Source organism: Poromitra crassiceps (assembly GCF_964638095.1).
Source record: "Poromitra crassiceps genome assembly, chromosome: 3".
NCBI classification, from domain to species: domain Eukaryota; kingdom Metazoa; phylum Chordata; class Actinopteri; order Beryciformes; family Melamphaidae; genus Poromitra; species Poromitra crassiceps.
Window position 1 is genome coordinate 32,921,409 of NC_139625.1, and position 13,946 is coordinate 32,935,354.

The following is a 13,946-nucleotide window of genomic DNA, read 5'->3' on the forward strand; positions in this document are numbered from 1 at the left end:
TCTCCATCCATACCAGCTGCCCTGAAAATGCACACTACATGACACTGGACATGCACGTGCTTCAATGTGTAGTACTTGAGTCCTAACAGTGAGAGGCAGCAATACTCCAACGGCCGTCTAGCCTGCCAAAAAAGCCAAGAAGAAGAAGAAGAAAGAGATATATATTTTTTTGAGGATGTTTCACCATTGTGCAAATAAATGTAAAGCTAAACAAATATAGCATCCACCAACCAGGACTGGGGTCAGTTTATTTTAAAATCAACTGATTCAGGAAATGCTTTTTCTTTAAGGTCCAGAATAAAATGGTCCAGAAATAAATGAAAAGCAATGCTTTATAATAAACTGGTTGATACCATCTTCACCTCACATATTAATGCATTCAGCGCCATTTACAGAGTGCAGGTTTCAGTGTTTTGCTCAAGGACACTTCAACAGGTTGTTGCAGCAATTGAACTTGGGATCTGCTTTTTAGGGGATGGTTGCTCTAAGCACTAGGTCACCCTGACACCCCCCCCCCCCACCCCCTAGCCCTGCCAAAACCCCCTACAGAGCTGGCTGGAGATGAGGGGAAGCTGCACAGCTGGAATCCCTCTGTAACATCTGGAGAAAGCCATAGCCTACTGTGGCATTGGAAAGGTCGCAGTTAGTTTAATGTAAAGACAATGCACCGTTGGCTTTTGTTGTTAACCACAATGACATATTGATTCTCAAGTGCTTTTTATGCAGCTGAATGCTGGCAGAATGGACAGCATGTTTGTGTGTTGAGTGAGTGAAATATGTGACTTTATTCTGGGGGTGTTGAAGGGCACCGCTAACCTTAACACGTTCACTGCCAATGGCGAGTTGACTCGTCAAACACAATCCAACCGTTCACTGCCAATGACGAGTTGAGACGAGGTGCTACGTGGATCAATGCCCCCCACGTCTCCTATAAAAATATTGGAAGTATTGAATGTGTATAATCTATTTTACCGACCAACTAAGTGGCGACAGTGCTCTCCCGACAGAGAGAAAGCCAACCAAAAACAGCAGCGGGAGGAAGCCATTCTCAAGGAAATGGCTTGGCGATTTTACAGTCATCAGTCACCAGACTCGCCCGAGAGCGGCCGCGCCAGCAGCAGCACACCGAGAGCGGAGAGCGGTGCCTGGGTGCTGGCGTGGAGGATTGCAAATTTGCATAATAGATTATGGGTGAAACACACTTTGAAACACCCGCAGAAAGGCCAGAATCGCACGCATTCCGAAAACCCAGAAACGAACGAGCCTCATTCTCATACTGTAGGCGAAAACGCTTTCACGCTGCTGCACACGGGCGCACAACGGTGGGGGGTTCCAAAAATAGACTGGGTGGGCAGCATAAAGCCTAGAATCGCACAAAGCTTCATCAAAGCTCTCAACCGAAAATCCAAGAAACGATTGAGCCCCATCCACAGTCCACACTCGCCACACTCGCCGACGAGGGGCCGCCAGAGAGGGAGGCTGCTCACTGCTCAGACAGGCAGGAGAAACTGGCTTGTGACAAACGCCACCAGACACGCCCACGGAGGGAGGAGTTTGAAGGAGAGGGTGTTCAGAACTATATTGTTCAGATGTCTGATCTCTCACTGATGCCAAAAATAAATGGTTAAAGTGACTGTTCTGCCTGTTTGATTGAATTTCACAAAACTGCGATTATCTCAGCTTCCTGTCTCAGACGCTGAAACCATGCTGTACTCAACGGCTAATATCTACATAACTACTAACTCTACAAACTAACTCTTTTAGACAGAGAAAGCACACATTCTATTAGTACTTTTGTGAACTTCGTGTTCACAAAGTCCAAGCAGAAAATTATCCTCGGCTCTTGTAAAATGAGCCAGAATCCTCAAAAAACGGCTTGGCAGAAGCTACCTACAGTAAAAAAAAAACGGCTGGCAGTGAATGTGTTAAGAACACCGTGCCCTTTGTATTTATGTGAGTGTTTGTGGGCGGGCTGCCATGTGGGCATAATTATGACTATTACTGTATGCAAATGCTAAAAGTGTGTGTGTGTGCGTGTGTGTGTGTGTATGTGTGTGTGTGTTCATGTCCATGCACATATCTATATGCCTGGCTTAGAAAGTAAGTATGTGTGTTTTTTGTGCAATTGTGTTTGTGTTTTCTTGTATATATGTGTTGTTACTGTGTTGTGCGCGTGCTCATGTGGGACTCACTAAAAACACACCAGATGTGAGCCAACAAGAACGCACATCAGGCACACAAAACAGGATGTAAGGCATGAAATGGCGTGTTTTTAGTGAGTCCCGTGCTCATGTATGTGTACCTATATGCTTATGTGTGTGCCTTCATGTGTTGTGGTTTGTGTTCTGTTTGTGTTGCATGTTGTGGTAGTGGTTGTGTGTTATGTTGTGCTTTACTGTGGTGTGTTGCTTAACACGTTCACTGCCATTGGCGAGTCAACTCGTCAAGCAGAAACCAACGGTTGACTGCCAATGACGACTCAACTCGTCAAAAAAAAAAAAATTGACGGTGGGACGTTGATCTAACCCTTTTACATCTCCTATATAAATATGGGAGCCACCGAACGTGTACAACCCATTCCACCGACCCACTAAGTGGCGACAGTGCTCTCCAGACTAGAAAAAGCCGAGCCAAAACTGCAGGGGAACGCGCGAGGAAACCATTCTCATACTGTAAAATGGATTGGCGAAAACGCTTTCGCTTTCGCGCATTATCGCGCTGGGAGCTGGCGGTGGGGGATTGCAAATTTGCATAATAGATTATGCGTCCAACACACTTTGAAACACCGGCAGAAAGCCCACAATCGCACGCAGCTTCATTCCAGCTGAGCTCACAACCGAAACGAACGAGCCCCATGCAGACTCGCCCAAAGAGCAGCCGCCAGCAGCCAGGCAGCACAGACAGGCAGAGCCTCGCTTGTGACAAACGCTGCAAAGCCACCAGAGACACACCCACGGAGGGAGGAGTTTGAAGGAGAGGGGGGTTTCCTGCTGCTATGGAGGAAATTACTGTTCAAAACTATTGTTTAGATGTCTGACGTCTTACGCCAAAAATAAATGGTTAAAGTGACTGTTCTATCGAATTTCACAAAAAGCCGTTTATCTCAGCTTAAATTTTCAGACGCTGAAACCATGCTGTATTCTACTGCTAATGCCTACATAACTACTAACTCTACAAACTAACTCTTTTAGACAGAGAAAGCACACATTCTATTAGTTCTTTTGAGATAATTTGTGTTCACAAAATCTTAGCAGAAAAGAATCCTCGGCTCTTGAAAGATGAGCCAGAATCCTCAAAAAAAAACTTTGGCAGAAGCTACCTACAGTATTGAAAAAACGGCTGGCAGTGAATGTGTTAACTGTGGTGTAGGAATGTCACGATACCAGAAATTGAAATATCAATACTATTGAGATTCCACAATTCTCAATACCTAATTCGATACCACCGTCACATTTTCAGAGCTTTGACATCGACTAAAGTATCGGTTCTCATGACATCCCTGCTGTGGTGTGGTGTGTTGTGTTAAGGGTTGGAGAGTGAGACTCGTTAAGGACCCGGTTCCAACGTTCTCAAAACCCGAAAATCAATAAGGTCCGATCTTATCAATACTGCTATTGAGACTCGAGACAAGAGTCATGTCATTTAAATTCAGTGACACATACAGCGATTGTCTAATAAGGTTTTTGAATTCAATTGAATTGCCTGCCAACCGCCCTTAAATTAAACAGAGAAGAATTGAATTGCCTAACGCCCTCATTTGCTTCTCATTTGGTCATTTGGCTGAACGTATCAAAGGTTGCATTAGACTTTCTCGTTGTCTGTCATTTTGACGGACATGGTCGTAAAAAATACGTCATAATCTATTATTACCTGTGTTAAAATGATGGACAGCCTTCAGATTTTTCTGACATTGCTCAAATAATTTGGTAAAAGATTGAAAATATTCACTTAATGTGACCACTGAGAGGTATATATATTATTTATTTTCTTTAGAAAAGCTATACCAGTTCTGTTACGAATTTATTGTCGTCCCATCTTTCCACCAGATAATATAAAAGTATCGATAGCGGTATTGATAAAGACTCGGTTGGTTAAGCAGTCTCGAAAATGGTATCAATATCAATCAAAACAATCCCCATCCCTAGCTGTGTAGTGGTTTACTGTGGTGCGGTGTTGTGTGGTATACAGTAGTTGTGTAGTGGTTTACTGTGGTGCGGTGTTGCTCGTCAGGCTGCTGAAGGGGACGGCGTATCACTGGGACCTGATGTTGTCCGGGCTCATTAACATCCTGATGTCAGTGCTGGGGTTGCCGTGGATGCATGCCGCCTTCCCTCACTCCACCCTCCACGTTCGACAGCTGGCATTTGTGGAGCAGCGTGTGGAGGGCGGGCACCTCTACGAGACGTGAGTTAACCACCGTCTGTCTCACCGCCAGCGCTAATCAGATGCGCAATCAAAGGTCATTTTTATAGCGTACGGCGACTGTAATTTTGTGCCAAACTAAGGCTATTATGCTCTTCCCTGATTGAATGATTACTATACTGTACAACTAACCATTTTATATCTGGGTGAAAGAGGTGAAGTATTTTTCAAAAGGTAAGAGTGTCTAGTTCATGATTCTGACATCACAAGAATTTGCAAAATTATAGTGGTTAGAACTGAATCAGAATGACTTACTAATTGTCAAGTGTGCGAAATAAATTTTGTTTTGTTGATGATGGGGCAGAGCAGGCAAATTTTATACAAGCACAACAGGCCCTTGTTTGTGATATTAGCAGCAGAAAAATAAAGTATGGAAACTGGGAAATTATTTTCATAATTTCCATGTCTGATTGTGTATGTGAAATGTGTAGAAAATTTTGATTAAAAGTATGGAGAAAAAAATTATAACTCAAGTTTTAATTAGACTATATATAATATATTAGTGAGACAAAAACTAAGGGGTTGTCCTACAACCCAGGTTTTATGAGTGAAGCGAGGCTCCCACCTATTGCCATCTCTGCGTGGTACACGCTATCGAATGCTCTTACCTTTTATTACTATAAAAGTGTCCTTTCCAACCATTCATTAGACCATTGACAGGATGCAGACTGGACCCTTGGAAAATCCGGGGCGATCCTGACGGTCTCATGGTCTCCGATCCAATAGCTGGGGTCGAGGCCCCCCCCCCCCCCCTTCCCCTCTCCTGCTCTCTCCTCTTGCTCCTTCCCCACCTCCTATACCCTCCAACATCTCCCATTCCCTCCCCACCCCATCACTCTCTCACATTCCCCCTGCTCTTCCCCCTTCTCCTGCTCTCTCCTCTGCTCTCTCTTCATTTCTATATTTTCTATATTATCAATTGTTCAAATGTTATCTTTATTCTGTATACTCTTGTTACTGTTGTGTCAGCTAGAATCAGCTAGACATACTTTCTGTGAAGCCCTCTGAGACATGCTTGTGAATTAGGGCTATATAAATAAACTTGACTTGACTTGAGGCGGGGCCCTGCGCCCTCGCGCCTCACGCTGGAAATTGGACCGGGAAAACCCCACTCACCCGGCATTCGGCCACAGACCAGACAGACTGGCAGCAAGGTACCTGAGGTGGGAGCCTCGCTTCACTCATAAAACCTGGGTTGTAGGACAATCCCTTAGTTTTATTTCGTTGAAGCTCGGCTCCCACCTATTGCCACCTTACAACCGACCTTGCTGCAAAGGAGCACCTCAGTGCCCGACCTTGCGACTCTCGATCGAAAAATGGGCCGTCACGGCATAGCGCATGGGAACCCGGTAAGGATTGGGGAGCAGTCAGCGAGGCAACTAGTTCGCGGAGGTCGACAGAACCGCATGAGCGAATGTCGCGCCTCCCACATCCAGACTATAAAACCTCACAAAGGTATGGTGAGTCGACCATGACGCGGCTGCGCACATATCTTCCACCGTCACACCGCGTAACAGCGCCCAGGAAGAAGCCACGCCCCGAGTAGAGTGGGCTTTAATTCCTTCCGGTGGAACCTTTCCAGCGGCAGAATAGGCCAAGTTAATGGCCTCCACTATCCAGTGCAACAGACGCTGTTTGGACAAAGGCTTGCCCAAAGCCCTAGCCCCATGGCACACAAGAAGCTGGTTAGACGTACGCAAGGCACAGAGGCACGGGGCAGAGCGACCAAAGTCTCCTCTCTTCCGCCGAAGAAGAGGCGGGAGGCTCAAACACGACCAGGTCTATGGTCATGGACCTGAAGCCAGCTCCAATACACTTGGGCTGATAAGCAGGGTTCGGGCGGAGCGTGGCCCTGCGCCCATCGTTAGAGAACACCATGCATGACTGTTGCACTGACAGGGCAATCAAGTCTCCCACTCTCTTGCCGGAAGACAAAGCGAGAAGCAATGCCGTCTTCAGCAAGAGGTGTTTCAGGTCGGCAGCGTCGAGTGGTTCAAACGGAGGCCTCGAGAGGCCATCCAAGACCGTGACCAAGTCCCACTTGGGGAAGATGTTCCTCGTCTGGGGGCGAAGCTTGCGCACACCCGTCATGAAACGAGAGACCAAAGACAGGCCTCCCACTGTCTTGCCCTCGATGTCCATGTGGCAGGCCGAGATGGCAGCCACATATACCTTAAGGGACTGCGGCGACTGGCCCGCTTCGTACAGACCCTGGAGGAAGCAGAGAATGGGCCGAACGTCGCAAGTCACAGGGTCCAGGTTCCTCTCTGCGCACCAGCGCGAGAAGGACCGCCACTTGTAGGTGTACTGAGTGCGAGTTGAGGTGGCTCTAGCACTCTGTACGGTCTGCACCACGTTCGCAGGTAGGCCCTGGACTAGCAACCGTTCCCGTTCAGGGACCAAGCGGCCAGCTTCCACTTGTGTGGGGATGGGTGGAGTATCTCTCTGCCCGCCTGCGACAGCAGGTCCTTCCGACGCGGCAGCAGCCACGGAGGACCTCTCGTCAGAGTGATCAGATCCGCAAACCAGACCTGCGATGGCCAGTGCGGGGCTACCAGGATGAGCTGTAGCCCCTGCTGTCTCACCCTGGCCAGAATCAGTGCGATTGGGGGGAACGCATAGAGGGCCGCCCTCGGCCAGACGTCCGCCAGCACGTCGTGGCCCAGTGGTGGATCGTCCGCGAGGATGGAAAACCACTGGTGTGTGAGCCGCGAAGCGAAGAGATCGATGCTGGCTCGACCGAACTTGGCCCAGATCTGCTCCACCACCTGTGGGTGGAGAACCCATTCTGAGTTGCGCGGGTTGCCCCGCGATGGCAGGTCCGTGCCCAGGTTGAGGTGGCCCCAAATGTGTGCCGCCGACAGAGAGCAGGTGGAGACGGGCCCAATCGTGGATGACCGTAGCCAGCTAGTTCAGGGCCAGCGACCGGACACCGCCCTGGCGGTTGATGTACGCCACTGTCGAGGTGTTGTCCGAACGTATCAGTACATGGTGGCCCATGATCTGATGTCGGAAGTGCCAGAGAGCCAGGCGAACTGCCTCCAGCTCTAGTATGTTTATGTGGCGAAGCTGTTGGGCTTGCCATTGCCCGTTCGCAGCCTGGCCTTCGAAGACCGCGCCCCAGCCCCAAAGGGAGGCGTCGGTTCGAATCACTCACCTGAGCGGGACTGGACCCAGTCTGGCGCCCTCTGAGAGCCAACAGTGGTCCGTCCACACCTCCAAGGCTTGGCGAGCGCGGTCCGGCAGCGTAAGGACGCGGGACCGATGTATCGCTGGGTCCAAGCGATGACCGAGGAACCACCTCTGGAAGGGGCGCATGTGCAGCAGCCCCAGAGGAATCGCTGCGGTCGGCGTGGCCATAAGACCCAGTAGCACGGAGCACTGGTGAACGGAGATCGTGCGTGCGCGACGCCCAGTCTCCGCTGTCCTCCGAAGGTTGTCCAGCCTCTCCGGAGAGAGGCGGGCGCGCATTGAGAGGGAGTCTAGCTCCAGACCCAGGAAGGTCGTGACCTGTCGAGGCACAAGGGCGCACTTGCGCCAGTTTATGAGGAACCCCAAGGCCTGGAGGTGGGAAGTCACCACCTCGGTGTGCGTGGACACCGTCTCGCTCGAGCTCGCCGCTATCAGGGTGTCGTCGAGGTAGACGTAAACGCGGATCCCCATCTCTCGGAGGGGAGCCAGCGATGTGTTGACGCAGACGGTGAAAGTCCTGGGACTTAGAGACAGGCCGAAGGGGAGTACGCAGTACTCATAGGACACTCCCTGAAAGGAGAACCGGAGGTACCTCCTGTGCCTTTCCACGATGGAAACGTGGAAGAAGGCATCCTTTAGGTCGACTGATGTGAAGAAGTCCCCGGGTCTGATCGCTCTGAACAGTGTGGGGAGCGTCAACATGCGGAAGGGAAGCTTCCTGAGCAGGGGGTTTAGCTGCCTGAGGTCGAGGATGGGTCGTAGGGACCCGTCCTTCTTGGGCACCAGGAAGTACCTGTGGTAGAACCCGGACTGCCTGTCCTCGTCCGGCACGGGCCGTATCGCGCCCTTTGCCAGAAGCGAGGAGACTTCCTCGCCAAGGACAGCCATGGAGTCCACATCCGCCAGGTCTGAGACAGGGATGCCCATGAAAGCAGGCGGGGGGGCCGCGAACTGCAGCGCGTAGCCCTTCTCCAGCATTCGCAGCACCCACGGTGTGGGTCTGCACAGCCTCTTCCACAGGGGGGGTGCGTCCCGGAGGCCGTGGCAGCATGGCGTGCAGCCCCGGCAGGACCAGCCCATAGGGGCTGCGTCCCGGAGGCCGCGGTGAGTCGTCGCCCGTGGTGTGCAGGACCAGCCCGGGGGGGCTGCATCCCGGAGGCCGCAGGGGGTCGTTGCCCGGCTGGTGCGACGACGGCTGTGGGGGGGGGAATAGCAGGGGGGCCTGCAGATGGTCTCGCAGCTTTCGCCGGCAAGGGACACGTACTGAGCAAGGCTCTCTTCGGCGCTCAACAACACTGCAGGACGCCAGGTCCTGGCAGTGTGGAGGCCGCCCCCCCCCCCCCCCCCCCCCCCCATCCCCCCCGGGGGACCGCTAGGTATGCGCCGGGCCTCGGGGCCTGGTCGCCTGGCAGACTTGTCAGGGTTACGGCGGGAGCCCCTGTTGCGGCGGGCACGGCTTCCTCGACCCGCGCCAGTCCAGGCTGGCAGGGAAGGTGTTGGCCCCGCGTTTCTCAGGGTATTCGAGCTGCTCCCGTCTGCGTTGGCCGGGGGGCCGGACCACCCCTGGGGGTGCCTGTCCCGTGGACGGCATGCAGGGCTGCCGCGGGTCGTCGTCGGACGACCTCGGGCAGGAGGTGGCCTTGCTGTGCGATGGGTCGCCCCGGTCTTGCGCGGCAGGACTCTGCCGACCGCCTCGGTGTCCTCACGCCGTCTCTGGGCCCTGCTGGCGAGGTCTGCCATTGAACCGAAGAGTCCGGTAGGGCAAACGGGCAGGTGAGGAGGTCCGTCCTCTCATGGCCACGCAGGCTGGTGAGCTGAGTCCTCCGACACACACTCCAGCATTTTGAAGATGTAGCCGGAGACCCGGCGTAGCTCGGTGAACATTTCAGGCTCGGGGGCTGCTTGGACCTGGTCTATCAGGAAGCAATGATACTTCAGCAGGAAGGCCATGGTGTTGGCCATGGATGCTGCCTGGCCTGCCGCCAGATAGGACTTTTCCAGGAGCGAAGCAGTCTCCCTGCAGGCTGGGGAGGGGAGCAAGGGCTTCCCTTCCTTCTTCTGGCCTGGAAGCAGATGGTCCGCCACAGCCTTCTCCAGTGGGGGGGGGGTGTTCATAGCCTGATTGGGCCCCTTGCACGACGCTAGACCAGCACTTAAAGCGTCGGATGGGGGCCTCAGAGGAGTAGGGTTTGGTCCAGGATCGCTGAACCCTCCGCTGCATGTCGGGGCATGCCCCGTAGCGGCGTCTCAACGGCGCGGAATTGGGAGGTGGAGAACATGTCCTTCTCGACGGTAGGGGGCGTAGGCCAGTCCCAGTCGAGGGCGGTGACAGCCCTGGCCACGACCTCCCTGAACTCCTTCTGGTAGATCTCAGAGGAGATGTCGTCTGGAAGGGGGAGCCCCCTGGGGTGATCCCTTTCTGGGTTACCTGGGCCGGCCAGCAGGGAGGCCTCATCATCCCGTTTTGTGTGGATCTCGAGGAAGTCGTCCCAGGGTCCCCCACCTTGCCGGAAAAGCGAGCCCATTCCGAGACACAGGAGACAGCCGCACGTCCACCCGACCTGGGGGAGGGGGGCAGGCAACAGCGGGAACCATGTGGGGAACCCAGGCGGGGACTGCGCTGTGAACCTTGTGCTGTGAACCCGCCGGGAAACTGTGCCGGGTATACTGCTCGCACTGCTGTGATCCTGACGGGAAGTCACGCTGGGAACCTACCTGGTAGCTGTGCTGTGAACCCGACCGGGAACCGTGTTGGGAAATCCGCGTGTCATGCCGCGGGCGCTTCGGCGAAGAGCACTGTTGGGAACCTACCTTTTTTCTTTGGTAGCTGTGCTGCGAACCTGACCGGGAACCCCGCGCATCTTGCCGTGGGCGCTTCAGCGGGCCGTGCTGCGAACCCCAACGAGAAGCAAGTGGGGAGCTCTCCTGGGAGCACTGCTGGGAATCCTCCTTGTGGCCGTGCTGCGAACCCAAACAAGAAGCACGTGGGGAGCTCTCCTGGGAGCTGTGCTGGGAGCCCTCCCGAGAGCTGGCCAAGTCAACGTGCTGCTGTCCGAGAGGCAGCGCGGTGCCGGAGGTAGCAGGCCCAGAGGTAGTCTGACTCGGGCTGGGCTCAGCTGCAGCGGCAGCGCCGCCAGCGTGGCCTCTGAAGAAGTCTGCCCTGTATTTTTGAGTGCTACGGGGCATCTCAGTACAGGCGAGGCAAAACTCCGGATCTCCGAAGCAGCTATCGGCGTGGGCCTGGCCCAGGCATTCAACACACAGCTTGTGCGAGTCCTTGGCTGACAGCCATGCGCCACACTTGGGGGCCGCACAGCGCTTCGCCTTGTTAACACTAGCCATCCTGGACAACACGCGGTTCTACCTAGCGAGTAGTGACAGGCGAGTAACCCAACGTAACGTTCCAATTTTATCCTCTTCTTTTTCACCTTGTGGGTAACACTGCAGCAAGCGAGTTATAACAATCCACTGAACGTGGCAGACCGAACGCGCGTAGGCGGCAGGCTATTAATTAGCGGGTCTTAACTCTAGCAAGCTAGTCGGCGATGGTGCCGACTAATACCTGTAACCAACACAAGAACAAGACTAAGCTACGAAACACGTGACGCTAGCAGCAGAGAGTTAAATCTCTACGTGAGGTTAGCTTAGACAGAGCAATTCAATTAGCAAGCATACAACCAGGGGCGGACTGCATAATCGGGCACGTTGGGCAAATGCCCGGTGGCCTGGCCTGGAAAAAAAATAAAAAAATAAAAAAACATTGCAGGCCAGGCCAGGCCACTCACCGAACAGCAGGCCAGGCGCCGCCTACTGGTTTACTAGTGGTTTTATTACTTTATTCAGGGTTAAAGTGGGTGCATCTCATTGTAAAATTGGACTTGGCCCAAATTGGGCTTCAAACGGCCCAAATCTGGCTTTAAACGACCCAAATCTGGCTTCAAACGGCCCAAATTTGGCTTCAAACGGCCCAAATTGAGCTTCAAACGGCCCAAATTTTTCGCAGGCGCCCTTCGGACGCCGGCACGTATCGGCCTGGCCTGCTTGGTATCTAATGCCTGGCCTGGATTATGATCCCAGTCCGCCCCTGCATACAACGACACTCGGACCGGCTTGTTCAAGCCGCCGACACGTGAAAAAAGAGCACTTAGCTTTGTCGCCTCCAACTTTCACCGCCCAGGCGAAGGTAACCTCCAGACCGGAGAATCAACGACCGAGGTTCCCGTCCGCTACGCCGAGATACGGGGAGCAGTTGAAGTGAAAGTGGTCGGGCAAGGCAGCTAACGCTAATCTGGAGCAATAATATCACACGTCTGTCCGTGGCCGAATGCAGGTAAGAGTGGGGTTTTCCCGGTCCAATTTCCAGGCGCGAGGGCGCAGGGCCCCGCCTCGACCCGAGCTATTGGATCGGAGACCATGAGACCGTCAGGATCGCCCCGGATTTTCCAAGGGTCCAGTCTGCATCCTGTCAACGGTCTAATGAATGGTTGGAAAGGACACTTTTATAGTAATAAAAGATAAGAGCATTCGATAGCGTGTACCACGCAGAGATGGCAATAGGTGGGAGCCGAGCTTCAACTAAATAAAACCCATTTCTACATTTTATGATTACAAAGTAACGATTGCTTATATCCACTACAAACCTGAACCTGCATGTGTTTATATTGTTTGAGAGAAAATGATGAAATGAAAAGATGCAGCTATTGTGTGAACTTAACATTGATATTATGGGAATGTGTAAATTTGTGGAAAGCTGGATTCCTGACTTACTGACTTTTGATGTATCAGCATATTCGCCACAGGCTTAGGTGGGAAACATTTAGTCTCCTGAAATAGTCTGGAAATTTGTTTTTATGCCTCCGCCGGCGATAACCAGGCTGGAGGCATTATGGATCCGTCCGTACGTCCATCCGATGTTCGTTAACGCGATATCTGAGGAACGCCTTCACGGAATTTCATCAAATTTGCCTCAAACATCGACTTAGACTCTGATTAGATTTTGGTGGTCAAAGGTCAAAGGTCAAGGTCACTGTGACCTCTCGAACGCCATTTTCAAGCTTGTTAACCCGATATCTCAGGAATGCCTTGACGGAATATCATCAAATTTGCCTCAAACATCGACTTGGAGATGAACTGATTAGATTTTGGTGGTCAAAGGTCAAAGGCCAAGGTCACTGTGACCTCTCGAACACCATTGTCAAGCTTGTTAATGCAATATATCAGGAATGCCTTGATGGAATTTCATCAAATTTGCCTCAAACATCGCCTTGGACTCAAGCATGAACTGATTAGATTTTGGTGGACAAAGGTCAAATCCAAGGTCATTGTGACCTCTCGAACACCATTTTCAAGCTTGTTAACGCGATATCTCAGGAATGCTTTCACGGAATTTCATCAAATTTGCATGAACTGATTAGATTTTGATGGTTAAAGGTCAAAGTTCAAGGTCACTGTGACCTCACACACCCAATTTCCAAGCTCTGTAACGCAACATCTCAGGTGCGACTTGACGGAATTTCTTCCAATTTGCCTCAAATGGCGATTTGGACTCAAGAATGAACTAATGGCAGAGGCATAAATCCGCGGTGTGGTCGTTCAGTCTGGAACTCTGGAATGGAAAATGTATAGGCATAGAAAGATATCATTTTTTCTGTCTGTTTTGCTGTATAAACTGTGTGTGTGTGTGTGTGCGTGCGTGCGTGTGTGTGTGCGTGCGTCCTCAGTATTGTCCAGGTAAAGGAGACCAGGCTGACCTCTCTGGCTGCTAACATCTTCATCGGGGTGTCGGTGCTGCTGCTGCCCTTGCCTCTGCAGTGGATCCCCAAGCCCGTGCTGTATGGCCTCTTCCTCTACATCGCCCTCACCTCCATCGACGGGAACCAGATGTGTGACCGCATGGCTCTCCTCCTCAAGGAGCAGGTGAGTGTATGTGTGTCTGCGTGTGTGTGTGTGTGTGTGTGTGTGTGTGTGCGTGTGTGCGTGTGTGCGTGCGTGCGTGTTCTTCTATAGCTATCTTAGTGACGACCAATTTGAGTTTTATAGCTGGGAAGTGGGGACATTTTAGGAAAGTGATCCCCGGGACCGGCAGGTGCACACTCAAGGGCACACTGAGGTGCCCTTGTGCAAGGCTCTTAACCGCAACCGCTCCAGTGAAGCTACTCAGTGGCCAGCAGATCAGACTGTGGTTGTACTGGTCAGCTTCCAGGTGTGAATATGTGTGTGAATGTAATCAGAGCACGCCTGAAAAAGAGAGCATTGCTGAGATTCCCTCAGTATAAACAGTATAAATGGGCGGGGGCATGAGTTAGTTTCAGTTAGCGTTAGGCATTTAGTTG

At 52.2% G+C, this 13,946-nt stretch overlaps 1 protein-coding gene across 2 annotated transcripts in view; it reads left to right on the forward strand.

The window, feature by feature from the left end:
* Positions 1 to 13,946, forward strand: part of slc4a11 (solute carrier family 4 member 11) — a 170,123-nt gene that overhangs the window by 145,060 nt on the left and 11,117 nt on the right. For both annotated transcript variants that reach the window (XM_083634026.1, XM_083634027.1), the window contains exons 17-18: positions 4,231 to 4,404; positions 13,335 to 13,530. In XM_083634026.1, the coding sequence (XP_083490152.1) occupies positions 4,231 to 4,404; positions 13,335 to 13,530 (370 nt within the window). The remainder of the gene's footprint in view (positions 1 to 4,230; positions 4,405 to 13,334; positions 13,531 to 13,946) is intronic.